The following is a 13,143-nucleotide window of genomic DNA, read 5'->3' on the forward strand; positions in this document are numbered from 1 at the left end:
TTCTCAAGTGGAACAATCCACTTGGTGAGAAGATGAACAAACACAGAGCTTCAGATCAGTTTCAAGGTGGCCCCAGGATTCCAACTTGTATTAGGTGCTATGACAAAAGTAAGGTCATGTAGACTTCTTATCCAGTTTGAGTGCAAGAAACAAAAACACAGTATAGAAGGAAATAGTTTAGCCCAGGAGAGAAACATTTTCTATTTTTAATATACAGTATTTATGCCACTCGTTCAGCCATAGTCTAATTGTTTACAAATGCTTTTGACTTTGGTGTTTTTCAGTGCAATCCTGCAATCGGGGATCCCAGGTTTTATCCGGTGGCATGGAAGAGTCTCCAGGTGAGATCTCTTTAGTCCATCATCTTCCTCAGACATTTGCGACTTTGGTTAAACAATGGCAAGAAATAAGACGCTCCCAATTTTTTGTAAGTATTGATGGTAGGGTGGTGTGCACATGTAATGCAACCTCAATCTTTAAACAAAAATGAAAACTGAAGAAACTAAGAAACCTATTCAATTCATATCCCTACCTTCCTCTCGAAGTCACCCAGGGCAGCAGTCTTTGCTAAGACTAGACTGGCTATAGTCTTTGTTTCAGCAACATATCCCCTTGGAAAAATTCTAAATAAAATAACCATCTACAGTAAACACTGACTTAGTTCACTCACCTGTCCTGCAACACTGGAAAGTAAAGTATATAATCATCTCCATTTATAGTAATTTTCCCACTTCCATTGTCATAAACCTTAACGGTTGCTTTTGCTGTCTTTCTCCAGCCTTGAAAAAATAACACACGTTTATACTTAGCATCTCAAAAATCACACGTGGCATGCTCATCATGGGAAAATCCTAGCAAAAGTGAAATTCTCTCATAATAAATATTATTTATTCCAAGTTCATCACACAGCATTCTTTCCTGGCCAATTGCAGTACTGCCCATGTATTTTCTTCCTATGAGGCAAAGTTTCTATTTGTAATGTAACAAAAGCTATTTTATCCATCCTGAGGCCCAATACTGATTTAGCGCCTAAATTTGTTCCGGAATAGGAAAGGCTTGAGTTGCCTGCCTTTTGACACTTCCGTATGGGTGAAGCTGCCTCAATTGTTCAGGTAATGGAAACAACAGAGAGTCCATCTCATAGCCAATAAATAGGGACTGTTATTCTAGGTATTGGCCACTGAGTAGGTTCTGATGCTTCCTGTTTATCTGTGGTTGCTAAAATGATACCAAGGGAATTTGCATCATCATTATTATTTATTATTTAGCTGCTGGGAAACCCAAGTGGTATGGCTAAGCCCTGAGATTAGTATTATTGTCTTATGGCAGAAACACTAGCATCTTTCGACAACAAAGGCTTTACACATAATCTCTCTCCATCCGTGCAAGTAGTTGTTATAAAAATACTGAAAAGATTTGAATAAATTGAAAAAAGGGATAAACAGAAAGAACAAAAATGTCTCATCCCATTAAAGAAAAATGGGACATGGTGGATAAAATATTCATATTGCCGCCATTGCTATGAATATTTCTTTTTTTCCTCCAGCAGAGGGAAGCATACTCTGAGAATTCAAAATGGCAGCCAGCATCTTCAACAGAGAAACTGGATTTTGACAAGATAAATAGTTAGTTAGATTCAGACCTTTGCAACATACATGGAGAATTATTCATTAATAATGACCGAAAACTCTGTTTAAGCATAAATACTTAGCAGCTCGTCTCATTTACTTCAAATGAAATAAGATATGCTTAAAGCCATAGGACTTCAGATAAAGTGATTTTTAAGGTTAGCTCAATGTGCCACTGCAAGATTTTAGGGCAGTGAGATTTCCCCAGCTGTTGATTATTGATGATTAATTTCTGTTTGATTTTACAGGTTTTTAAAACTGTCGTAAGCAGCATTGAGAATAGCAAATGCAATGGAATGGTAGGATAAAAGTATTTTAAATAATAAGTATGAAGAAGTGATGGACCTGAACCTTAAGGCAGCTTGTTGCGAACTGGGAAGAACATTTATCAACGAAGAAACAGCACATCAGCGCAATCAATGGCTGTGTTCATACATCGTGGTAATTTATAGCTAATGGTTTACTGTGAATGTGCAGATGCACACACAACACCCTTCCGCTATGGTGAAAAGGAGCACCAAATCACTATCCCCGACTTAGCATTACTTCCAAACTAGGGATCATGGTTTGTTCAACTCCAAACCAACCCTGATTTGAAGCCAAGTTTTTTCTTGGCTTCAGATCATAGTTTGGAGTCAAACAAACACAGCTTGTTACAATCCCCAGTTCAGATGTATTGTTAAGTTAGAGATTGTGGTATGTTGCTCTTGGTATGGGATGAGCAATGTGGGAGTAATCTCTGTGTTCACAGTAAAACAGTAATTGCGGCTTACTATGGCATGTGAACAGGTCATACATGGGACTATGTCTATGTTTTTAAGACTGCAATCCCATATTCACTTTCCTGGGAGTAAGTCCCACTGAACTCAGTTACAAATTGTTTTGATCATGCCCATTATGCATTTAGGGATGTAAGAAAATAAAATGATGCAATCTACTACTGATAATAATAATAATAATAATAATTTATTATTTATACCCCGCCCATCTGGCTGGGCCTCCCCAGCCACTCTGGGCGGCTTCCATAAAAACCAAAAATACAGTAACATGTCACACGTTAAAAACTTCCCTGAACAGGGCTGCCTTAAGATGTCTCCTGAATGTCAGGTAGTTGTTTATCGCTTTGACATCTGCTGGAAGGGCGTTCCACAGGGCGGGCGCCACTACCGAGAAGGCCCTCTGCCTGGTTCCCTGTAGCTTTGCTTCTCGCAGTGAGGGAACCGCCAGAAGGCCCTCGGCGCTGGACCTCAGCGTCCGGGCAGACTGATGGGGGTGGAGACGCTCCTTCAGGTATACTGGACCGAGGCCGTTTAGGGCTTTAAAGGTCAGCACCAACACTTTGAATTGTGCTCGGAAACGTACTGGGAGCCAATGCAGGTCTTTCAAGACCGGTGTTATATGGTCTCGGCGGCCGCTCCCAGTCACCAGTCTAGCTGCCGCATTCTGGATTAGTTGTAGTTTCCGCGTCACCTTCAAAGGTAGCCCCACGTAGAGCGCATTGCAGTAGTCCAAGCGGGAGATAACCAGAGCATGCACCACTCTGGCGAGACAGTCCGCAGGCAGATAGGGTCTCAGCCTACGTACCAGATGGAGCTGGTAAACAGCTGCCCTGGACACAGATTTGACCTGTGCCTCCATGGACAGCTGTGAGTCCAAAATGACTCCCAGGCTGCGCACCTGGTCCTTCAGGGGCACAGTTACCCCATTCAGGACCAGGGAATCCTCCACACCTGCCCGCCTCGTGTCCCCCAAAAACAGTACTTCTGTCTTGTCAGGATTCAACCTCAATCTGTTAGCCGCCATCCATCCTCCAACCGCCTCCAGACACTCACACAGGACCTTCACCGCCTTCACTGGTTCTGATTTAAAAGAGAGGTAGAGCTGGGTGTCATCCGCATACTGATGAACACCCAGCCCAAACCTCCTGATGATCTCTCCCAGCGGCTTCATATAGATGTTAAAAAGCATGGGGGAGAGGACAGAACCCTGAGGCACCCCACAAGTGAGGGCCCAAGGGTCTGAACACTCATCCCCCACCACCACTTTCTGAACACGGCCCAGGAGGAAGGAGCGGAACCACTGTATAACAGTGCCCCCAGCTCCCAGCCCCTCAAGACGGTCCAGAAGGATGCTATGGTCGATGGTATCAAACGCCGCTGAGAGATCCAGCAGAACTAGGAAACAGCTCTCACCTTTGTCCCTAGCCCGCCGGAGATCATCAACCAGTGCGACCAAGGCAGTTTCAGTCCCATGATGAGGCCTGAATCCCGACTGGAAGGGATCCAAATGGTCCGCTTCTTCCAGGCGTGCCTGGAGTTGTTCAGCAACCACTCGCTCAATCACCTTGCCCAGGAATGGAAGATTTGAGACTGGGCGATAGTTGGCCATCGTGGCCGCATCTAAAGATGGTTTTTTAAGAAGCGGTTTAATAACCGCCTCTTTCAGCGGGTCTGGGAAGGCTCCCTCACGGAGGGAAGCATTCACCACCCCACGAAGCCCATCGCCCAGTCCTTCCCGGCTAGCTTTTATAAGCCAGGATGGGCAAGGATCCAGGAGACAGGTGGTTGGTTTCACTCGTCCAAGCAGCCTGTCCACATCCTCGGAGGTAACAGATTGAAATTGATCCCACTCAACTTGACTAGACAGAACTCTAGCACTCTCCCGCCCCGGCCCTGCTCCCACGGTGGAGTCTACTTCTTCCCGAATCTGGGCGATTTTATCTGCAAAAAACTTTGCAAAATCATTGCAGGAGAACATGTGGCCCGTACTGGGCCCCGATGTTGCAGGTGGTTCCGCTAAATTGTGAACCACCTGAAAAAGTCTCCTGCTGCTGTTTTCTGCAGATGCAATAGAGGCGGTGAAGAAATTCTTCTTTGCCGTCGCTATCGCCACTTGGTAGGCTCGACGTTGAGCTCTAACCTGTGTCCGGTCAGATTCGGAATGAGTTATCCGCCACCGGCGCTCTAGCCGTCTCAATGATTGTTTCATTGCCCTCAGATCCGTGGAAAACCACGGGGCTGTCCGGGCTCCATGCAATCGGAGAGGGCGCTTCGGAGCCAAACAGTCAATAGCCCTGGTTAACTCCACATTCCAGCGGGCCACCAGGGAATCGGCTGAAAGGCCATCAACATGGGATAAAGCATCCCCTACCACTCTCTGGAAACCATTTGGATCCATTAAGTGGCGGGGGCGGACCATCCGAATTGGTCCCACCTCCCTGCAGAGGGGATGGGTCACAGAGAAGTCCAGTTGCACCAGGAAGTGATCTGACCATGGCACTTCTTTCATTTCGCTTTTACTTAGTGTCAGATCACCAACATCCATAGAGGTAAACACCAGGTCCAAGGCATGTCCACGGCTATGGGTTGGGCCAGACTTATTCAGGGACAGCCCCATGGAGGCCATGCTTTCCACGAAGTCCCGAGCGGCCCCTTGTAAGGTCGTGTCGGCATGGATGTTAAAATCCCCTAGGACGACCAGGCTAGGTGTCTCCAGGAGAACATCCGCCACAACCTGAAGCAGCTCGGGCAGGGAATCCTTGGTGCAGCGGGGAGGTCGGTACACCAAAAGGAATCCTGTACTGCCCCTATTGCCCAACTTCCAGAACATGCACTCAGAAAACTGGGTCTTCCCAATAGGACGCCTGGTGCAAACTAATGACTTCCTAAAAATCACTGCAACCCCCCCTCCCCGCCCACGTGACCTGGGTTGCTGTGCGTAAGAGAAACCTGGTGGACAAGCAGCGGCAAGGACAGGCCCATCTGCTTCATCCAACCAAGTCTCTGTTACACATGCCAGGTCAAATCCTCCATCCATGATCAAGTCATGGATGGCAGTGGTCTTACGAATCATTGACCTGGCATTGCACAGCAGCACCTTCAGGTCACGTGGGTATCCCTTGCTGATTCTAGTATCCATTCGGACAGGACCAGACCCGGAGGCAGGGATAGTCCTCAGACAACGACTAAACCTGCCTCCTCTGTAATGACATGGTCTGGTCTTAGCGTAACTCCTCCTCCTACCCGTGATCACTGAGATCGGTTGTCCCAGTGCATCCCCCCCTGTGGAACATGCCCCAGCCATTTTGTGGGCTGGGGCCCACTCCCCGGCAGCCCTGACCCCTCCCCCTAAAAACAAAATAACACCTTAAACAAACAAACAAAACCAATAAAACAATACAAACAAAAAAAATATAAAAATTACAAAAACATCAAAATAAAAAAAAAAATAATTCCCCAAGCCCAACCAAACATCCATCCCACCCCCACCCCCACATACAAAAATCCAAAGAAAATTTTTAAAAAAACATTTTAAAAACACTCTGTGCCTCTCCGGCAGTAACAACTGTCCTAGTGAGGCCTGTCAGGCCCCGCCCCGGGCCAGGTGGTAAGTGGCAGGGAGGAGCAGGGCCCTCAAGCACTCACTCAGGGGACTCCTCCTGGGCAGCAGGCAGCAAGCAGCACGCAGTCCTTGTGAGGCTTCAGGCCCCGCCCCAAGCCAGATGGTAAGTGGCAAGAGCAGGGCCCACAAGCACTCACTCAGGGAGTCTTCCTGGGCAGCAGGCAGCAAGCAGCACGCAGTCCTTATGAGGCCCCAGGCCCCGCCCCAAGCCAGATGGTAAGTGGCAAGAGCAGGGCCCACAAGCACTCACTCAGGGAGTCTTCCTGGGCAGCAGGCAGCAAGCAGCACGCAGTCCTTATGAGGCCCCAGGCCCCGCCCCAAGCCAGATGGTAAGTGGCAAAAGCAGGGCCCACAAGCACTCACTCAGGGAGTCTTCCTGGGCAGCAGGCAGCAAGCAGCACGCAGTCCTTGTGAGGCTTCAGGCCCCGCCCCAGGCCAGATGGTAAGTGGCAAAAGCAGGGCCCACAAGCACTCACTCAGGGAGTCTTCCTGGGCAGCAGGCCGCAAGCAGCACGCAGTCCTTATGAGGCCCCAGGCCCCGCCCCAGGCCAGATGGTAAGTGGCAAAAGCAGGGCCCACAAGCACTCACTCAGGGAGTCTTCCTGGGCAGCAGGCCGCAAGCAGCACGCAGTCCTTATGAGGCCCCAGGCCCCGCCCCAAGCCAGATGGTAAGTGGCAAAAGCAGGGCCCACAAGCACTCACTCAGGGAGTCTTCCTGGGCAGCAGGCAGCAAGCAGCACGCAGTCCTTGTGAGGCTTCAGGCCCCGCCCCAGGCCAGATGGTAAGTGGCAAAAGCAGGGCCCACAAGCACTCACTCAGGGAGTCTTCCTGGGCAGCAGGCCGCAAGCAGCACGCAGTCCTTATGAGGCCCCAGGCCCCGCCCCAAGCCAGATGGTAAGTGGCAAAAGCAGGGCCCTCAGGCACTCACTCAGGGAGTCTTCCTGGGCAGCAGGCAGCAAGCAGCACGCAGTCCTTGTGAGGCTTCAGGCCCCGCCCCAGGCCAGATGGTAAGTGGCAAAAGCAGGGCCCACAAGCACTCACTCAGGGAGTCTTCCTGGGCAGCAGGCCGCAAGCAGCACGCAGTCCTTATGAGGCCCCAGGCCCCGCCCCAAGCCAGATGGTAAGTGGCAAAAGCAGGGCCCACAAGCACTCACTCAGGGGAGTGAGGGGGAAAGAATGCTTTCAAAAACGAATTCCTTACTATTCTGTAGAGGTTTCAGATAATCTTTACACATAGGATACTGAAAATCTTTAAACAAAAGATTATGCTTTTCAACAAATACCCGTATTTGTTTGATTAAGTCTCGTTGGTATGAAAATATCACCAGCATGTTTAGAAGATTCAGCCATAGTCTATAATCTTTCTCAGCAGACAGTAATATTAAATGGAAGAATTAACACACACACACAAGCCCAGAATCTTATCAATCCGAGTCACTGTGGTGTTGTGAAAACTGGGTTAACAACAGGTGAAATTTGAACAGCTTTGCTTGTTAAGAAAATAAGGTACTGAACTAGCCCAAATGAACTGTCAGGTTAAAAAAAAACCACATAAATGAGAAACACTGCTTAATAGATACAGTCATCATGCATTGTATTCTTTTATCATGAAACCAGGGGTGAATACAGCCTGATCGTAAGCCTGTGTGTTTACTCAGAAGTAAAGCCCAGTGACTTCAATGTGCCATTTTTCCGCATACGTCTGCCAAATTGTTATCTGCCCACCCAAAGAAAGCTGCTAATGGGTCCTTATGCCCTAGCAAAACAATTTCATGAAACAAGTATGACAACATAGGTTCTAGATCACATTTCACCACAAATCTTGGTTCAAAGTCATAGGAGAATAGGAAGCTGCCTTATGATCCATCTTGCACTGACCTCTAATCCATCTTACACAGTATTGTCTACACATTGATTGGCAGCTGCCCTTCAGAGTTTAAGGCAAGAGGTGCTCACTGCACTATCTGGAAACGCTGGGGAATTTGAACCTGTGTCCTTCTGTAAGGTAAAGGGACCCCTGACCGTTAGGTCCAGTCGTGGCCGACTCTGGGGTTGCGGCACTCATCTCACTTTATTGGCCCAAGGGAGCTGGCGTACAGCCAGCATGACTAAGCCACTTCTGGCAAACCAGAGCAGCGCACGGAAACGGCGTTTACTTTCCCGCTGGAGCGGTACCTATTTATCTACTTGTACTTTGACGTGCTTTCAAACTGCTAGGTTGGCAGGAGCTGGGACCGAGCAACGGGAGCTCACCCCGTCGCAGGGATTCGAACCGCTGACCTTCTGATTGGCAAGCCCTGGGCTCTGTGGTTTAACCCACAGCGCCACCCGCGTCCCTCTGTGTCCTTCTGTACACAATGCAAATGCTCTAGCCCTGAGCTATGGCCCTTTCCATGCTTGTGAATGGACAACCAGGAAAATACTAGAACATCTTTGATTTCTCAGGTCTACCAGGAACTGCCCCTCTCTCTACAAAGGAAAAACAAGAACATAAAGTTACCTTCTGCGGCACTGAAGGCCAGGCCCCGCTCATCATACTGTAAGGGTTCTATGTTCTGCTTTTTGGATTGCATAGGTAATTGCTTACGGAATTTTTGCACATAATCATCTTCAATCTCATGGCCCGGCATTGCGACCAGTTTTTCTAGCAGCTGAATACACCGTGAATACTGTAGACAATAAAAAATATCATTAAGGGGTTGGGGGTGCAAGTGTAATTGCATTTGCCAACAACTTCTATTTTTACATGCTTGATCTTTCCAGTTCTGCTCTTATTGATAACTTTTGACAGGATGACACCTCTGCATTTGCATGCTGCTTTCAAAACAACATGCAGATGTATCATTTTCTATGCGAATAAAGATACCTAATCCTTTCTCTTTTTTTTAACCCTAGCAACAAATGAATCCAGAATTCAACAAAATACAACCAACCTCTTTGTAAGACGGGATTACCACATTAAAATGAAGTTCATCTTAATTTTCAAAGAAATATTTTGCAGGCCTCAAAACAGAATCCAGTTCTTTGATGAAGAGTGGCAAGAGGTAAGCTTCCCAACTCATTTCAAACAAGTTGATATGTACATTTAAATGGAAATAATTTTATTTTCCTAAACGCCACTTCTTAGGTGATTATATTTCATAATACATACGGAAAATGTGTATCTATGCCACTGGCTGTTCAGTCGGGAGTTACTTTAAATGTTTATAATTTTCTTTTTAAACCAAACAATCAAGCTTCTTAAAAATTCAAGAGATACTTGACTTAAAGGGCAACCTCTTGAAATAAATTATCCTTTGCTACTGTGTGCTTCGCTCCCTACATCGTGAACATGTGATTAGAAAGTAAAACGCCGCACTGCTAGTACATGGTCTTGTATTAAGGCTTATCTGAAGGCCTCGTGGCAACAAAAAATTTAAGAAGCGGCTGTAAGTATAAAGTCTTTCACACACTGGCACACATGTTTGTGTCGATGGCAAATGTTGTATTGATGACCACAGATCTTAAATACCTGTTTAGTGCACACACACAAAAGACAGAAATAAAGAACAGAATTAATGGGGGGGGGGGGAGAGCAACAGAGGTGACATAATGAAGATGCAGGTAATTCTTTGTACAGAGTACCTGATCTCTCATCATCGCCTTTTTATTACAAGTAATCCAATTGGCAGACGTAGCAGGATTTGTTTGGCATAAGCCCTCTTCACTTGTTCCTCTCCACACAATTATAATCACATGGAGAGTGCACATGGGGCTGCACCCGCTGCCTTTGGGGCCACACCATCCTTGCCCCTTCCTGCTCTCTACATATTTTGGAGAATGTTGTTAAAGAGAAGCCTGCTGAACGCCCATAAACACTTCCCACCAAGTGGGGAGAGCCTGCGTGCACAATAGGCTTTCCCTTTACAACCATTCCCCCTAAAGCAGGGTTCTCAACCTGTGGGTGCCCAGATGTTGTTGGACTACAACTCCCATCATCCCTAGCTAGCAAGGCCAGAGCTCAGGGATGATGGGAGTTGTAGTCCAACAACATCTGGGGACCCACAGGTCGAGAACCGCTGCCCTAAAGTGTGAGCCGTGGGGAAGGCAGGACCAGCAGGGGACCCAATAGTGGGGTCAGGGGTGCAGCCCTGCATGCTCTCTTCACACAAGTACCATCACATGGAGACTAACAAATGAAAAGGTTATCCTAGGTTCCCCAAAATATTCTTAATATTACACACTTACACACACAGTTGGACATTTGCTTAACACCACCACAACATGCAAGAGATTATATAGGGCTAGCACATTACGAGCCATTATTATATTATTTCTGCAGTGTTCTTGTTGATTTTATGTTTCTCTTAACAAATAAACTCTTTGTTATGGGGTTCCCTGCTGCACCAACGCTGTGAGAAGTGTCTTCCAGGTCTCCAACCTTTAGGTAGTACTGCCCCCACCTTGTTTTTAAGTTTCCAAGTCAGCAGGCAAGCTCACAGCCTTTAAGCGCTTATCTTGGGATTTAGGAAACCACCCACATCCTCTCTTCATATTCCCTGCTTCCACAAGCCTGTTGCCAGAGTGGCCAGGCTCATGGGAGATAAAGCAGTGAAGTAAAGCGACTAGCCAATCCTCCCATTTTCCAAATAACAGAGTTCATTTAAGAAAAAAAAAAAGCGATTAGGAAGAATGCATATTAAAATTAAAACAAACTTAGGATCTAGCTAGCCTTGCACTTTGAGCATGCTAGGAAGTTCAGCTTGCATGCCTGGCATATGCATGACTCTTTGAGATGTTTCAATGACGCCAAAGAAAATTAAAAGAAACACCTTGGGTGGCAGAAGGTTGGATAGGGAAAGGCCAACCAATGAGGAAGAGAACCGGGACACCAGGAAGCAGGTCAAATAGACAGGAAACTTTTGCAGATGGATGCTTGGGACAATTATCACTTTCAAACAGGGGAAGAAGTTAAATTGGAAGGATCTCCTCTTGGGTTCCTGTCAGACAGATTTAACTAAAGAGGAGTGCTGCTTTGAGAGAATCCGTTCAGTCTCTCACAATTTTAGTGAACAAGTTGTCCAAATGTGGCTGACGTAATTTGTATAGGAATCAATACAGATTCTTCAATATGTGTGTTTATGTGCATGAAAGAGACCAAGAACATGAATAATTCCTGTCTCCAAGGAAAATATTTTTTCAGAATCCTTAAAGAAAAACCCATGTAGCTGTTCCGTTAAAATACAAGGTTCATTAAATAAAGGAGATTAATTACTCACATCTTGATCTGACAGTTTTTCCACTATCATTTCTTCCAATTCCTCTTTAATCAGCCATCTGCTGCCAATCAGGTTTCTGTTTAAAATATCACATATATTCTCTTTTTAACTAATCATGCAATTAGACTAAGATTGCAAAGGGCCACACATACAGTCACACTTCATTTGGAAATATACTTGTCTTTTACTTTGAGAAAGTGCAAGTTACATTTACAAACTTTCTATTCCCAAAAGCAAAGAGCAGTAGCTCCAGTGTCATAATTTTACTTTATTAACAAGTAATATTTCTAAAGTGGTTGAGAGTTAAAAGTCCGGGCATCGGTTTAGTTTAAAGGCAACTTTCAGCAGCATTCTAATGCGTATGTAAATCAGCTGTACCAGAATGAAATTTAATACACAAGATTTCAAAAAACACAACACAAAAGACCGCAAACATAGCAAGAAATAGTATTTTGTCTTCCCTATAACTCTTCCCTTCTATCTAGAGGTAATTTCAGGGTGTGAAGCACTGAGGTAGAAAGGGAATACAAAGTCTTCTGGGATTTCAACACCTTATCTAGATCAGCTCTGGTGCAAGACAGACCGACCAGTTGCTGGCCAATTGCAGAACACTCAGTTCCTGAAGGGATGACGTGCATCAAAAAGAGCTGTGGTAAAACACAGTAGGGGCAGCATAGGATTGGATTAGCCACAATTTGAAAACAAAAATAACTATCTTACTGTCTTGCCATGTGCTGCAGGCAAAAGAGAAACCAGGCATTCTCTGGTGTTGTTTGTTTCATACATCTTGTATATCACCACACGGTGGACAGCGGAAAGATGAGCGCCCCCTGGGCTTGGTGCCATTCATTTATCAGCTTGTTCCTCTGCCCTTTAGGCTGTTTACTTTCCTTCTGTTCTTCTCATGCTTACTTTTCCTGAACGGCTTTATTTTTTATCCCTCATTCTACCTCTTCGCTTCATTTTTCAAGAAGAATTCTGTCTCTTCATGCTAACCTTTCCCTCCAGTTGAAACCTATTGAAACCTTACCTTTCACCAAGGCTATGTACACACCATACATTTAAAACACCCACTCAAAGGAAAACAATCAAAAAATGGTTGGGAGCTGCAGTTTAACCTGCAGAGAGCTATAGTTTCTGGCACCCTTAACAAGCTACAGCTTTCAGAATTCTTGGGGTGGGTTTGCTTTAAATGCAGCCCAAGCCTAGTCCTAACAAGGGGTGCTGCTGCTGTTTTTTGGAGGTCTTTTAACCTTCTTGTCAGGGATTTCCATAGTCACTGTTTTTCCAGTGCTCGGCTTCAACTTCCTCCCCCAATTTCATTTTCTTTTGGCCTTCCTAATCCACACCTTGGATAAGTCTTCCTTACACCACCACTCCAAGTAATGGCTCATCCTTTGGTACCAGCTGGTTCTCCTCAGCAAACGATTAGTTTCCTGAAGGTGTCCCAGTGCCAATTCATTCTGACATATCTTGGCTCTGCACACAATCATTTGGAAGACGATCAATCCAAGGCAAAGAGGGAAGGCATACAGAGGAGGCTGTCCTCCATGAGGAAATCATTTCTAAATGTGAAAGCAAAGCAAAGACTGTGGAGAATCTCTTTTGGGGCTGCTACATTCGCTACAGGGATACTAGCAAAAGTGACATGTGCAGTTTCAACTCTTAATCAAGGAGGTGAAAGGCAAGTCTCACTGTCAACACTGTGTTTGCTCTTCATTCTTGCTCTAAGTTCTGCTCTTTTTCCAAGCTAGGCAGTTATTATACTCTTTTCCCACAGACTCTTATCACTCACTGTCTGAGCGATCTCTGCTTTAACTTTGACTCATTCCTAAAATCTTTCACTTCATCCGTCT

At 45.9% G+C, this 13,143-nt stretch overlaps 1 protein-coding gene across 1 annotated transcript in view; it reads right to left on the reverse strand.

Annotated features, from left to right (window-relative positions):
- The window catches only part of MRPS9 (mitochondrial ribosomal protein S9), a 44,915-nt gene that overhangs the window by 2,792 nt on the left and 28,980 nt on the right, over positions 1 to 13,143 (reverse strand). The window contains exons 7-9 of the mRNA XM_081198560.1: positions 11,288 to 11,363; positions 8,530 to 8,698; positions 671 to 779 (exon numbers count right to left, since the gene is read on the reverse strand). Of these exons, the coding sequence (XP_081054686.1) occupies positions 671 to 779; positions 8,530 to 8,698; positions 11,288 to 11,363 (354 nt within the window). The remainder of the gene's footprint in view (positions 1 to 670; positions 780 to 8,529; positions 8,699 to 11,287; positions 11,364 to 13,143) is intronic.

Source organism: Podarcis bocagei (genome assembly GCF_964188305.1).
Source record: "Podarcis bocagei genome assembly, chromosome: 6".
In the NCBI taxonomy this organism is placed as follows: domain Eukaryota; kingdom Metazoa; phylum Chordata; class Lepidosauria; order Squamata; family Lacertidae; genus Podarcis; species Podarcis bocagei.